Genomic DNA, 15,523 nt, shown 5'->3' with positions numbered 1-15,523 from the left:
ACAGTGTGGTGCTGATTCAGGCCTTCAGAACTGCTCTCTTGGAATGAACAGGAAGTGTCTAGTTTTTATTAAGAACATTACTATTGAGTGATTGTCCATAAGATTGTAGCTGTTTTCTCCCTCTTTTCTTGCTTTCCCCTGTCTCCCTTCCTCCATCCCTCTCCCCTTCCCTTATGTGTATTTTCCTTTGTTTTTACCTTAGGATTGCTTACAGCGCTCCTTTAAGGCCCAGGTTTTCTCCTGCCCTGCTTGCCGGCATGATCTCGGCCAGAATTATGTCATGATTCTAAATGAGACTCTGCAGACTCTACTTGACCTGTTCTTCCCTGGCTACAGCAAAGGGCGGTGATCTGCGTGCTTCTACATTGTTCCCGGTGGCTTTTGGACAGTATCGAGTCTAAAATGAGTGGGGGTGGTTAAAGCAGTGCTGGACCATGTCTCTCATTTGTAAGCAGCTGCTCCTCTTTCCCACAGCCATCGTCCTGTGTGTGTAGTAAGAGGCCCATTCTCCACTGTCTTTTAGATATCAAAAGGTAGTTCTTCTCAGTAACAACTCATAATGAAGAGTCAAAGCCTCCACTGTAGTTGATACCCAATTTATGATTTATTTTGCAACTACCTCAGGACAGAAAAGATTTATGGGGATTTTAAAAAAAATCATTGACTAATTAGTTAAATGAGATTTTAGCTACACACTGCCTCCCAAATATTAGTTGTGCCTGTTTCTTGTAATTTGCTTTTCCAGGAAAGAAGACAGATGAGATTGTCGGAATGAACACAGCTTCTGTAATATGCATAGTACTTTTTTAAATGTGTCTGTTTCCATCACAGTGTGTGTGTTTACAAGAACAGGTTCACTTTTTAACTCATTTGTGATCTCCATTGTGGTTTTTTTCTGGTGTTTTATGCAAATTGACTACTAATGACTAACGAGAACAATATGAATGCGTTGTTGCTGCATTAGTGTGATGTGGTGTGGGTTTGCAATGACAGAGGTGTCTGAAGCTCTAGTTGTAAATGTTCATGAAAGCCACTTCTGTCGTAGGCTGGCCGCTTTAGTAATTCTTACTAGTTTTCCATCTGCAGATTATGAGGGCTGTGCTGACTTTTGAGAAGATTGAAATTGCTTCACATTGTGATCCTAAATTTTATATTCACTATATTCCTTAAGAGTATTCCTTAATAAATATTTTATGATCAGACAATGGCACATTGAGCTTTACTTCTTTACATTCTTCTGGCTTGTTCTGTGGAGCTTTGTAAACCAGTTTTTGGTTTTCATTGTGTCTTACTGAAACATGTTTACTCTGGTTTTGGTATGAAAGCTGGAATGAAGTCTGACACAGTAAGGACACATTTCACCTTTGCCTTAATTGTAATTGGGGATATTCTTCAAACGAACATCCTAACTTTTATGATATGCAACTACTAATTGAAGATTCTCATCTGTTTTTATTTTTATGGGTGTATATATATGTTCTTGCGTGTCTGTACAAATACTCTGTGCTTGCATGCAGTGCCCACAGAGAGCCCCTGAAACTGGAGTCAAAAGTGGTCCCGAGTCACCGGTGTGTGGGTGCTGGGAACCGAACAGCCTGTGCTCTGCCCTGCTGAGCCATCTCCATCCTTTGTTGTATGCAGCTTTTTTCTGAGTATTTTGAGTGCTACTTGATATTTCAGAAAGTAGATCAAATAAACAGATTATATACACATCTATTGTTAATTTATTACTATTTATTATTGAATATTGTTATTTAATATTCAATATGAATATTGAAAATTTGTATTATTCACTTTTTATTTTTTGAGACAGGGTCTCACTATGAATCCCTGGCCAACCTGGAGCTCACTAAGTAGATCAGTCTAACCTGGAACCCTTTGTTATCTGCCTGCCTCTGCCTCTTGCATGCTGGGACTTATGTATATTTTTATCTGGATTAACATAATCCGTCCAACAATTAAGAGGCATGTATCATTAAACCCACCCTTGCTTCTGCAGTAGACTGGGGTAACTAAAGTCCAAATTTGTAACCTGTACTTTTTCCCGTGTAAGCTCTTACCTAAGGATAAACAGAAAACTCATTTTTGTTTTTTGATTTACTATATTCAATTCAAAGTAAGGTTCTGGGAAACACAGTGCCGTGGTTAGTTATTAAATTTGCCAGTAGAAAGGAGTGATTTTGTGTGTGTGTGTGTGTGTGTGTGTGTGTGTGTGTGTGTGTGTGTCTTTTCACATCAGTCATCAATCAAGAAGCCCCACTTCAGACCAATGGTGGGAGGACATTTTTTCAAGTGAGATTCCCTGTTCCAAATGACTAGCCTGTTGTCCATTTTATTGGCAAATTGAATAATAGCCTGTCCATTTGTCTCTTATGGATAGTATTTTTCTCATTGTCTTTTGGTCTAGATTTTTCTGTGGGCACGGGGCCTTTAATATTCCTTGTAGTTTCTGTGTTGAGAAGCATGTTGACTTTACTATTACTCTGTCTTTATGCCAGACTTACAAAGAATGCCTGACCTGGCCCTGTGGCTGCTCAGAAAACAGGCGTCAGTGTGGGGTAAAACCCTCCGTGCAGCACCACTAGGGAAGTCTGTTTTCCTAAGGATGACTGACCACTTCTGGGCCTCTGCATCCCAACCTGTTCTCTAGGAGTTCAGAACTTAAGTTGTTTCATAAAAACACTCTGGGGAAATTTCCCCAATGATCTTCGAAAACACATTGTGTAGGAAATAAAACTACCACACTCAGATGTACACATGTGCTTTTTTACTAGTGTGATGGAAGTTCAGTGCACAAGACTGAAGCCACTCTGGAGCTTTTCAGTCTGCTGGAAAAGCACGAGGCCTGTTAATGCACCCAGTTGATTCCTGTCATGCAGTTCATTAAAAAGCTCTTTAAATGTGAAGAGTGTTTGCTTCCATGGAAAGACATCCCACCCCATCCAGGCTTCCTCTCTTCACCTGCCTTCTTCAGAGCTTGCTGGCTACTCCCTGCCTTGTCTGCTCAGAACTCTCCTGTTCCTGCCATTCTTTCTGTGTCCTTGGTCCAACCTTTATCCCTGTTGACCACAGCACAGCTTCTCTACTCTTAGAAATGGCCCTGGATTATTCCCACAAAAGGCAAAAGGTCAGAGGGGTCAAATATAGACCAAGGTGCTTGTGACAACACTGCTCTCTTCTGAATAAGGATGTGTGGGCTGGGGTGACGGCTCAACTGGTTAAGTTCCTGACAAGCGGCCTGAGGACCCGAGTACTCTAGAGCCAGTGAAAAGGGCCAGAATGGCAGCATGCACCTTAACCTGGAGAGGGGAGGAAACAAGTGGCTTATGGACTGGCTAGCCTAACTTAACTGAATTGCTGAACTCCAATTTAGGTGAGAAACCATCTCAAAAAATAAAGATGGAAAACTGTAAAGGAAAGATCCATGACATCTGCCTTTATCCTCCACATATGCACAGACCCACACCCAGACCAACAAGTACAAACAGTAAAAATGATGCAAGTTGTGAAAGCAGATCTCTTTTAGTTACGTTACAGGTTGAGCATGCACCAAAGGGCATACAGGATGGCACAGATTTTGGATATTAGTTATTATTCATTAGTAATTATAAATTTCATCTGGATTCTTTGCTACCCTGGCATATCAAATTAATCTTTGTAGTTCATATGGGTTAAACATGACACAGGCATCATTAGTGATGTGTGGAGCCAGGCAAGCAAAGTAAGTGTTGATAGTCTGTCTCTGTATGGTCAGTGTCACAGAAACTCATCAACCATGTGTGTCTGTGGTACCTTGGTATGAACCTCAGAAAGTAGTACATGTCTTTAGAAAATAAGGAAATGGGATTCTTAGTGCACAGATTGCTTTTTAAATAGACTTCAGTTTCTTAGGTTTGCAGAACTGAGCAAAAAGTACCCTGAGCTCCCTGCAGCTGGCTCCCTGCCTTGCCCTCCAATCCTGTTGCTTTTAATACTGTTTGTTAGTGGTATGTTGATTCCAATGGAGGAACGAATACTGGTTCACTCTTCTCCCTAAAATCCATAGCAGTAAGGCCCATCCACTTTAGATAAATTCTGTCCAATGTTCATTTCAATTTGTTCACTTAAGTTTGCATGTTTTGCTTTGTGGTGCTGGAGATTGGACCCAAGCCCTCATACATGCTGGGTAAATGCTCTGGCACCGAGCTACATGCCCAATCCAACATCATCTTACATTTTAGAAGTTAATTTTTTAACAGAAAAGCAAGGCATCTTTGATGGGGAGTAAATTGAAATAATGTTTAATGGGTTTGTACAAATATTCCCCTTAGCAACAATGAAGAGGAGGAGAGGGTTGGGTTGCCTATCAAAATCACCACGGTATCATTTTAAAAACACTGCTTTTATTGGAAAACCTTTGCCAGTTCTTGGCAGCAGATCCTGCCATCTGCCACATTTTCTAAGTATACCTTTGTTTGGGTCATTAGAGAAAGAAATCTAATTCTAAAATAGAGATTTTTTTTTTTTTTTTTTTCCCTCTGAGAGGTGGAAGAGTCTTCAGGGGACATGCTTCTGAAGATGCATGAGGTACCAGCTGGGAGGCCCTTGAATAGGGACTAAGTATGTGTATCAGGATCCTCAGGAGGAATGGAACAGAATCATGAAAAGGGATTTATTATACCAGCTTACACAGGCGGGGCTGGGTAGTCTCAACAATGGCTGTGCACTGCAGAGGCTAAGAACCCAGCAGCTGCCGAAGGCCGGGAGGGCTCCCAGAGAACCACTGGTCCTTAGTGCACCTCATGGAAGGCTGGAAGAAGTGATGGATGGTGACAGCTACAGAGGAGGTAGAATCACGTGAAGGTGCAAAGATGAGAGCAGGCAGAGGAGGACTGCTTCACATCGGGGCTGCTGATCAAAGGTGATGGATGCCCTTACTCCTTCCTGGAAATGCCCTCAAAGACAAGCGTCTAGTTAGTTGATTTCCAGATTCAGTCAAGATTAACATCACTAGTAATAAAGTGTGAGGCGAAGCAGCCAACAAACTCAAACAGAAATCACATTATTAACAAGAAAGAGGCACCAGGCAGGGAGGAAAAAATAATCACATGATCATGAATCTTAGGGTATTCTATGTCCTTAGCACTGAACAATTGGCCCTCCTCTATCCCCCTCCACCTGCCACTCAAAGTTTCTATGAAAATCCTGGGATCACTGTTACCAACTCTGCTCTCGGTTCACTGTTCTCCGGATTTAGTTTGAAAATTGAAGGTCTTTGACCTTCTCTCCCTGCTTCCTTAGCGCTGTCCTCAGGTTTGAGCTGCTGCATAGTGCCCTTCCAATTGCATTACATGGTTGAAGATAGGAGCCAGTGGTGGTGGAGTTTCCTTGACATGGTGCAGACAGGACAGCCTAGAAGATTCAAGTGCACAGTGAGTGTCGATACCTCATTTGGGAGCAACAATGGATGCTTCAGCCTAGCCTAAAGGGTATCTTCCTAAAGGACTGGGGGGTAGTTCAGAAGTAGAGGGCTTGCCCACAACGGACAAAGAACACTTTAGCTAGATTCCTAGGACTCTCTTGGCCGGGTCCAACCCACCGCACAAACTGACAAGATGGACAAAAAGCCTGCCTCTGAAGACCCATCTATTGAAGACCTGCGTTCTAGAAAGATCTCTATAAGGGAAAAAAAAAAAGTGTGAAATGCAGTCTTTTACCTAGAGGAGGAGCATGCTATATTCAATGACAATTCAGTTTTTTGACTGTGTAGGATACTTAAGTGGCCCTTTCTGGAGTGAGAGACAAGAAGTTTGGAAACTGGAATGTCTGCTCTTTGGGTGGTCTGTATAGCATTGGGCTGCACACTCAATTGGGGACATTTCCAAGGTATGGAGTTCATTGTTTCCACGCTGAGCCAAGGCCCTCCCTGGTCCTTGAGTCCTGTAAGATGGGGACCATGAGACAGATGAATGCCCAGTTCATAGGACACAGGCACAGACTGTTCTCAGACTCCTAGTCTAAAACTGCACGGAGACACATCTACACAACTTTGTACTTAATACAAATCTTGTATAGCTAAGAACAGCTGGAGGGCCAGACTTTAGGATATGTGTTTTACCAAAATAAACAAAAACTTTATTAGGGATGCATTTTATGTGAAGCCAGAGGCTGTCTTCAAGGCTTGGGGTTTTTTTGCCCATTTTAAAACTCACACAGCAGACGTTGCAAGTGCTAGTTTTGTGCGCTAATACTCGGGATCATATTCCTTTGTTCACGAGGTATTAGTTCTAACTGAATACAACATAGGAAGCCCTCAATGCGAAGAATCCAGTGAAGACTGAGATACAGTCCTCTTCTCAGGGTACTTAGTCTATGAGACAGAAAGACAAAAAAACTGAATAATTAACCAAATAATTTTTCAAAAAGAGGGAACAGGGCTGGAGAGATGGCTCAGTGGTTAAGAGCATTGCCTGTTCTTCCAAAGGTCCTGAGTTCAATTCCCAGCAACCACATGGTGGCTCACAACCATCTGAAATGAGATCTGATGTCCTCTTCTGGCCTACAGGCAGACACAGAGAGAATATTGTATACATAATAAATAAATAAATAAATATTTTTTTAAAAAAAGAGGGAACAAACTGAGAAAAAATGAAGTTGCCCATTTCTTGGAGATTAAAGGAAAATTTTTATGAGGTACTGAGGGAACAGAGACACACCAAGTGTGGGGGTAGGGCTTGAGGGGATAGTGCTCCAGGTGGAAAATCGCCCGCAGATCAAGACCCAGAGTGGGAAGAGGACCAGCAAAGCAGGAGTTAAACACGTAAGAGGTGTGATAATGTAGGACAAGTGACTATCTGTGTTACCTTCTGAAGACAAGTAATGGATGGCCAGCTGGGGAAACGCCCTTAGCAACCAACCGCAAACACGTTAGCCAAGAGGGACAGTGTTGGCTCCATCTTCTTTCCACGTGCTGGTACTTCCAGAGAAAGGACCACAGTGCTCAATGCCCTCTTACGCTCAGAGAGTGGTTTCCTGCTTGGGAAAAGCTGTCTTCAGGTTGGCCTTTGCCATGGCAATGTGGACACCTGCTTGGCTGACAGGACTGGAGCTAGGATCAAATTCTGGCTCTCCCTCTTATCAAGTGTGACCTCTGGGATCTCGGCATATTTTGTGAGGATCAAATGTGACACTCAGATACCGAGTACCTGAGAAGTCCTCTACAGCTGTCATGTATTAGTGGAGGAAAAGGGAACCAGGGACTCCATTGCTTAGGTCCTGCTTTTGTTATGCTAAAAAAGTTGTCCTGTATGCTTTTTATGTGTGAAATGATACGGACTCTAGTGGAGAATTCATAAGAGCGCACAAACCTCTTCAGATCACTAAATGAAGCTTAGTGATTGAGTAACTGTTGGAGGGAGCTACCTGCAAAGAGGCAGATAGAGAGCTTCATAGCAATGCTCCGTAGCTATCAGGTGAGCATCACAAGTGATTGCTACTTCAGGGATAACTTATTTGTGGCAGGTAGGCTAGCTGCCCACCACGAACTCATCCTTCCCTTTTCTTAATACACGCTTCATCTTGGGCATCAGCAAGCCCAAATAGAACTTTCCATGCTCCCTTGTAGCAAGCAGTTAGATTATTGTTAAAACATAAGCAGAGTTATTGGATGGAACTGTTTGGAAAGAAGGGATCTGCCTTTCCTTTCTGTCTTTTGCCATTCTTGTCTAGCTGGCCTACGCGATGCCTGGATATAGAGCAACCATCTTGAGGTCATAAGATGTGGACTGGATGCAAAAGATTCAGGAGAGCATGAATGAAGGGGTCGCTGCATCCAAAACAGCTTGGTCCTGGAAACCTGACTGAGTTGACAAGGTTTTGAAGAAAGGACAGATGTACAGAAATGTTGAGATCGGGTGGGCCATGCTCATTCTGTTGAATGGCACCCACTGCATAACCTGGAGTTTAGGAGGTTTATTACGTACAGCAGGAGGAGGAGTTGGTTGTCTCGATAGATCTGTGTAGGGGCAGTCTCAGATTGCAGTCATCCAGAAGGAAGGTGTATCTCTAGTTTCTGCACACACTGCCAATGTCTGCACAGACAAGGAACTCTTTGCTAATTTCCTGAGCTTGGCATGGATAAGGCTTTGCCAATTTCCATCAGCCCAGGGCACTGGTCCTTGTCAATAATACCCATTCGCTTAGGACTTCATCCACTCCTTCCGCGTTCACCCAAGGCGTCCTCCCCTCTTCACAAAGAACTGACTTACTGCTAAATGACTCAAAGAAACTGCTACTTGAACTTCCTCTGTAAGTTAAGGTTAAGTCACCGATGGCCGTAATGAAAAGAGCCAGCATGACCTTCTCTGGTAAATGGATTGTACAGACTGTCTTTAGCCAGTCAAAAGCAAGAGTAACAATGTAAATGTACTTGTTGGATTGAGTGCTCTCACTGCCCTTCAGTTCCCTGAGTCTGGGGCATCACGGGTATGAAAATAAATCGGGGAGGCATTATTCAAATTCAGTTTTATTAGAACACTAATAAAGCAGATAAAAAAATCCACACAGTGAAAGGAAAACAGTCAAATGCTGTGAAGGACAGGCACATTAGTGAGGAAGAATTCTTCAATGTGTACAAAATGTAAACATTTGCCCCGGGCCTTCCCAGAGGGCACAGTCCACAAGGACTTATTTGGAACAAAAAGAATGTCTATCGAATTCCCAGCGTAGGCTCTGCAAACTTTTTGAATTAAGAAGTTAAAACTGCTAGCACACCCCAGATTTTCTATTCGTAAAACTAGACGGCTCCCAATCAAGGCAACACGAACAGCAACCGCCTTACAGCAGGTCGCCTACCGTGCTCATTGTGTTTGCATCAGCTTGAAAGACTGCAAAATATACAGCATATAAACCTCCTGCGTGAGCCATGGGCAGGGAAGGAAATAGCCTTGCTTGTCAAATGCTCCAGAAAGAGGCATCAAATCAGTCCTCTGAAGCCAGCGAGGAAGAACTAAGACGAGGCCCTTTTCTGTTCGGAAAATGGAGACTCATAGGCCCCCATAGGAGGGCAGGTGCAAACCAGGTGCTGATCTCCATAGATGTCATCGATCCGAGCAATGGTTGGCCAGAATTTGCTCTCTGGTTTCACGAAGGGCTGAAAAGGAAAAGATGAAAGTTCTGGGATGTTCCGAGTCTTCCTTTGAGAGGAAAGGAGGCTATAGCAATTGATGTCCCCACAACCCAAGGACAACTGGCCTAACAAGCGCTAAAATCCACATTTTTCTCAATTTCAACTTTGGGGTCTTGTCTCTATGCCTCTGGGACTAGATGTCCTTTCCACAGAAGAATCCCGAATCCCAAAGGAAAGGAAGGGGGCTGGAGAGATGACCCGATGGTTAAGAGCACTGACTGTTCTTGAAGAGGACCTGGGTTCGATTCCCAGTACCCACACAGCAGCTCACAACCACCTGAAATTCAAGTTCCAGTGAGTCTGATATCCTTTTCTCATCTCCATGAGCTTCTGCACACACAGTACACATGTACATACACAACACACACACACACACACACACACACAAATCTTTAAAAGGAAAAGCTCACACTGGAGTCCACCTCCCTGCTAGACGTGATGGAGAGCACACTGATCAGGACTGTTGCTTAGTGTTAATCCCTTGCTCCTGTGGGTTCCTAGGCCTGTGACTCGTGCCCCAAGGGAGCTCAGACAACCCTCAATGGCCAAGTCTTATCTCTGTTCCCCATTACAGTTCACATTTCAACGGCCATCCCAAATATTTTTTTTATAATGAAACTATAGAAGGGAAAGCCTCGGGGCAAGGGGCTGTAATAACACCCTGATTGGCCGAGTTCAGCTCAGAGAACTTACCAGTGGAAATGCTGCTACCTCTCTAGAATATGGCCGATCCCAGTGAGAGGACGTGACACAGGTCAGGGGGTGTGGAGACATCTGGACAGAGATGTGGCAGAGGGTCAGGTCAACAATGTGCTGCCTTCTCCCGCACCTCACCCCAACCACAGAGCTGGTGGAAGCCCACAGAGAGAAAGCTTCTGTTTTGGTTGAACTAGGGAGTGGGTGGAGGTATTGCTAAAATTTTGTGAAGAAATATGTCAAACAGAAGAGTTGGATAATCTACGGAGCATATCTGCCACCCAGTAAGAGCAAATGAGCATTTCCCCTCCTAAAAATAACATTTGCTCCGCCTTTTAAAGTAAAATAGCGGGCACAGGTGATGGGGTCCACACACTCACTTTGCCTCCCCATCCCCACCCATGATGGCCATCAATCCTGAATCTGGTGGCTACCAGTCCCTCTGTTTTTCTGCTCTGCACACTGTAAGTTGCATTAGTTGGTACAGCTACAATGTGGCATCCTATGAGGACCCTTCTCCGTGTAGTGTGGTATTTCAAGCAAGGTCCTTGCCTCCTAGTATCTGCACAATGCACCTCCAGCGCTGCACTCTCTGAGTTAGAGCCAGAAAGATGCCACTGCTGTCCGGGTCTCCTCCTGATCAATCTTTACACCGAACCAGAAACATGGGACTCTAAAAGTATTGTGTTTTGGAAGAGGTTGGGGAAATAGTGAGCCTTCCTCCACATGGGCCATAAGCACTGCGAAACTCCCAGGCTGAATCAAACACCAATTACTTTGTTGTCAGGTTGCTATGCCAATACAAAAACTGTTCCTATCAAGTGCTCGGGAAGTGAGCAAAGGCTACTATGACACACTCTGACTACACTGTATCAAACATTGATAATTCTCTAACTAGGGAGCCCCCCTCCTCCATTCCTTCCTTTCATAATCAGTTGGATACAGGTGGCGTCTACAGCTCCTACAACCAAGGTCGGCGGAGTAACCAGCACACCTGAGGAACTACCACTCCCAGGGACCCACCACCGCCAGCTGCGCTTCTCACAAGTGTCTTATTCTAGGCAAGCATCTCATCTTCACAGAGTTTGTGAAGAAGGGTCAGCAGACTCTTCAGGTACCACTTTTAATTCTGTGGGAAGCTTTGACTAAATTATTAGCACTCATGTACCTTCAGGGGGTTGATCCTCGGGTCAATGCGGCCCTCCTCTATGTCGGCGATTTCTTGCCGGATGCTGATCATAGCGTCGCAGAATCTGTCCAGCTCTGCCTTGTCTTCTGACTCAGTGGGCTCAATCATGAGAGTCCCTGCCACAGGCCAGGACATGGTAGGGGCATGAAATCCTGCGAAGGGGGACCAGAGGGATGTGTGTAAGTCAAAGTACACACACAATATATATATATATATATATATATATATATATAATATTAATATTGCATTAATATATATTATATATTAATATGGCATTTTTAAGGACAAGAATAATTGAGTTACTAACAGGCAACCATGAGAAAATTAGAACAGGACTTTCATTTCAGTTGGCGTTTTAGAATCTTTTAGACTGAAGTTAACACCCAGCTGCAGAGCCTGTGCTTAGCATGCCCCAGGCCTTCGATTCACAGCACCCCAGGAGAAGCAGCAGAAAACCACCCTTTTATGATGGTTTGTTGTAACGAAGAGAAACTATCAAAGAGGAAGCAAGCAAACCTCACTGTCTCCATCTGCCGTGTGGAGAAACTGAGACTTGGTCAGTATGTGTAAGATTTTTGCCTCTTCCTGAACACACCTGAAGTTCCTGTCTGTTTTCTTTTGTACGATGAAGTGAGAAATAAGAGAGATTTTTCTCAGCAAAAGCAAAGGAAACAGCTTTTCCTCATTTCACAGACAAATCCGTGGCCCTGTTGTGGTGTATAGTGCTCGTGATTGGACTCAGGGCATTATTATCGTGTAGATTTCCTATCCCAGCTCTGAAACTATTTCGAGATGAAGCACAATCTCCCCTGTTGGTGAACCTCCTAGAGAATCTTGCTCTAGAGAACAGAGGTTCCAAAGTTCTGGCAGGTTACAATTGTGTGAATGTCAAAAGCCACTTACCATAATCCTGGAGCCTCTTGGCAACATCCACAGCCTCAATATTGGCAGACTTTTTAAAGGGTCTTGTGTCCAAAATAAATTCATGAGCCACATACCCTGTTCAAGAACATGATGCCAGTTGAAGTTGAGGATCAGCTTGGTGATTCACTCAAGTGAACAACTGGACAGTTCAGCGCATAGTGTAGACCCGCGGGGACCAAGTATCTAAGAAACTTGGTAAGGTTACAGTTGGCAATAAAGAGTTCATTTACTCTCTCACTCATACGTCTCCCTTCAGTTCACCACACACCAGTGAGCCTGGCAACGGGAGAAGGGAGATGGGAGCATTGCTGGACCACTCAGCAGCAGCTATATGGAATTCCTATTCTGGAGACTTAAAATCTCCTTGAAACGCTTAAATACAATCCTGATCCTTTTCATACAGACTCTTTCGAGAGCTAAAGATTCATGAATTTGGCAGCTTTACTTTCAAGGTTAAATAACTTCGTCTGTAAGCACATCAGTACACATAGGTTCCCAGGACACGTGACAGTTCTATGTGATTCTTCAAAGGAGTGTCTAAGGTTTTGGTTTCAGGCTGCAGACCAAGAATCAGACATTAGCCCTGCTAATCAGATGAGGTGGTGCCCACCTGTAATCCTAGCACTAAGCAGAGGCAGGAGGATCACACATTTGGGGCTATAGATCCAAGACTTTACCTTAAAACACAACCCAAAAAGAAATAGAAACAAGAGAAAGAAAAGAAAGGGGGGGGGCACTGTCAATCAACAAGAATCAATGAGACTGAAATCTACGGGGACCAGTTCACTTCAATCTACTTTATAAACAGCCTGCTCTTCTAGGCCCATCAGGAGCTACTGGGAACCCAACCACCAAGAATAATGGGAGCTGGGGAGATGGCTAAGCCATCAAGAGTGCTTCTCCCAGAGCTTGGTTTGCAGCACCCATGGGAGGCGGCTCACAGCTGTCTGTAATTCCTACTCCAGACAATCTGTTGCCCTCTTCTGCCTCTGAGGGATCTGCATTCTGCAATCCACACCCAGACACACACACATCTACATAATTAAAAATAATATACATAAAATCTTTAAAAGAATAAACAGTGAAAGTAAGTTGGCTTTAATAACCAATCAGCATTCCTAGGAGTTTCCCAAATTCTATGGCCCACCTGTTGATAATTTTTCTTAGTTGGTTTTACCTGGAAGACAGGCCAGTGGGTAAGAATACTTCCTATATGAGGATCTGGGTTCAAATCCCCAGCACCCATCTGGGCCCAAAATGTATGCCTGTATCTTCCAGCAGGGGCAGCAGCGGGAGTGGGGTGGGGGTGATGATGTGGAGGTGAGGAATGCAGGGGGGAGGAATAGGAGGACGGGTAGGGGTGGAGAACTCGCAGCCAGCCAGCCTAGCTCAAATAGTGAGCTTCTAGCAAAGAGACACCACCTCAAGGCAGTAAGTCAGAGAAGGACAAAGAAAGGTGCCCAGCAGCCTGCTCCGGCTTCCCTGTGCATGTGCACGCCACCCCCCCACACTCACATGCACACAGCATCCATGCACAGTCCAGAACCATGCACAGCAAACCCAGCCCAATAACCTGTTTTACGGGCTCGCGGTCAGCAGTGAGTCCACTGACAAGCCCCAGTCCCTAACCGCCCCTGACGGCGGTTTGAGCCACTCTGCTTCTTTGCTAAGGAATAAACACATGAATGTTGTTTACATGAGGATGAGCGTGTGAGAATGAACACACGAATGCTGCCTGTTTGTAAAATCTGGTTTCTAACCATGATAAGAAAGAAATTGGTCAGAATGAGACTCACAACTACAAAGCTCTGTTTAGAAAAAAAAAGTGACTAATGGAATTAACTATTAGAAATTTTGAGGAGGAAAAAAAAAAGAATCACGAAAATCCCTGAGACTTTATCAGCTCCTAATTTCAGGATTCTAGATCTCAGTGTCAGCTCTTCTCTTCAGGCTGCTACCCCGGGACACCACAACAGCGGCAGGAAGACAGCCAGCGGTGTTTACTGTTCTGCACGGCATGTGGCTAGCACGAGGCTGGGACGGTGCGTCAGCAGCAGAGGAGTCATCTGCTGGCAGGCCCAGAGAAGAATCTTACAAGCAGAGGTTTAGTGGCAACAGCTGAAAGTCCATCTGACGAAGTCAACCCACCCCAGCGCTGTTAAAGCCAAGATTCCATCTGCAGACTCCATCGCCACAGACAAGTGGTTTGGGGTAAGCGCTGTTCCAAAAATGAGGTTCAGATGTTATTCTCTAGATCCAAACAAGAGGGCAGTGGTGGCGCACGCCTTTAATCCCAGCACTTGGGAGGCAGAGGCAGGCGGATCTCTGTGAGTTCGAGACCAGCCTGGTCTACAAGAGCTAGTTCCAGGACAGGCTCCAAAACCACAAAGAAACCCTGTCTCGAAAAACAAAAACAACAACAACAAAAAAAAAATTTAGATCCAAACAAGAGCATCCCCCTCTCTCTAAGGGCCCTCTAAGACAGCATTTAAACTTGGTGGCTATCAGGTGCTGAATCCCAAGATGCTCTTCTCTCTCTGCAGACTAAAGAGAAAGACATACAGTTCTACTGTGGCATACGGTAGGTTGGGGCAATCTAAGATAGCAGCTGTTTCCTCCAGGCCTAACCAGGACAGTAGCTAAGAGTGTGAAAGACACCAGGTCAGAGGAACATGAAACGGGAAGGGTGTGTGTGTGTGTGTGTGTGTGTGTGTGTGTGTGTGTGTGTGGAAAGATCGGGAGTCACTTAGTTGTGGAGGATTGTGGAATGACAGTGTCTTCTAAATACGACAGCACCACCGAGAACTCACAGAAGCTGTTGATGCCTGTACAAGACCTGCAGAAGAACACAGTGGCCAAAATTCCTATTCTCAGCCCAGAGCCTCTCGGGGAGAGTCTGAGGATGTGGCCCCTGGTAGGAGGATCACGTTACACTGGGCGGCATCACACCTATGCATAAAATGGACTTGTTGAGTTGGTGGGGGAGAAGTCATAGAAAAAAAAAGGACCCAAACTTGGGAAAAGTGAGGAGGGTGGGACAATAGGAAAGTAGAAGGAAGTGGCCTGGCTCACGTGTAACTGTCTTCAGAACAACACGATGTGTTACAGAGGATAGGATTCTCCATGCTCCCCTTGAGAATACAGCCTGGGCTACATCTCTTAACATCCCCATAGAGGCTGCCTCAGAATGCTGGAACTAAGTAACTTCTGTAAAGCTTCAGAGGGCAGTCAAAAGCCTCCCACTTCTTTGGTGGCAACCTGAGGCAAAAATAAGAACTTCACAGCTTTTTCCTGGAAATGAGGTAAGGTACTCTGGGTTCCTGGTCACTGCATGTACCAGTCAGCCAGTGAAGCCACTGCTCACTTCCAAGGGAAGGGTCACCTGAAAACCTCTTTGGGGACAGGAATCCGCAGCTCTGGGTTCGCCCAAGACGGAAAGCAGACAGAAACATTAGTAAAAAGCTGGTATGTTGGTCTAATGACAGGAAAGCCCTTCAGAGCACATCGTGAACTTAGTCTAACAGATGAGGCACCTGTTCAGGTTGGCC

At 44.7% G+C, this 15,523-nt stretch overlaps 2 protein-coding genes across 4 annotated transcripts in view; one reads left to right on the top strand and one right to left on the bottom strand.

The window, feature by feature from the left end:
• The window catches only part of Uhrf2 (ubiquitin like with PHD and ring finger domains 2), a 74,308-nt gene extending 72,659 nt beyond the window's left edge, over positions 1-1,649 (top strand). For 2 of the 3 annotated variants that reach the window (XM_057777034.1, XM_057777036.1), the window contains one exon: positions 203-1,648. In XM_057777034.1, coding sequence (XP_057633017.1) covers positions 203-349 — 147 coding nt within the window. In that variant the 3' untranslated portion in view covers positions 350-1,648. Of the gene's footprint in view, positions 1-202 lie in introns of all 3 variants that reach the window. The other variant, XM_057777035.1, reaches the window with a different exon arrangement.
• Positions 1,650-8,504: 6,855 nt separating this feature from the next.
• The window catches only part of Gldc (glycine decarboxylase), a 78,486-nt gene continuing 71,467 nt past the window's right edge, over positions 8,505-15,523 (bottom strand). The window contains exons 22-25 of the mRNA XM_057779871.1: positions 11,955-12,050; positions 11,031-11,203; positions 9,860-9,940; positions 8,505-9,130 (exon numbers count right to left, since the gene is read on the bottom strand). Of these exons, the coding sequence (XP_057635854.1) occupies positions 8,987-9,130; positions 9,860-9,940; positions 11,031-11,203; positions 11,955-12,050 (494 nt within the window). The 3' untranslated portion in view covers positions 8,505-8,986. The remainder of the gene's footprint in view (positions 9,131-9,859; positions 9,941-11,030; positions 11,204-11,954; positions 12,051-15,523) is intronic.

The sequence above is a fragment of the Chionomys nivalis genome, chromosome 8 (assembly GCF_950005125.1).
Source record: "Chionomys nivalis chromosome 8, mChiNiv1.1, whole genome shotgun sequence".
Classification (NCBI taxonomy): domain Eukaryota; kingdom Metazoa; phylum Chordata; class Mammalia; order Rodentia; family Cricetidae; genus Chionomys; species Chionomys nivalis.
Note: the sequence above shows the minus strand (reverse complement) of the source record. Positions and strands in the feature narration are given on the sequence as shown.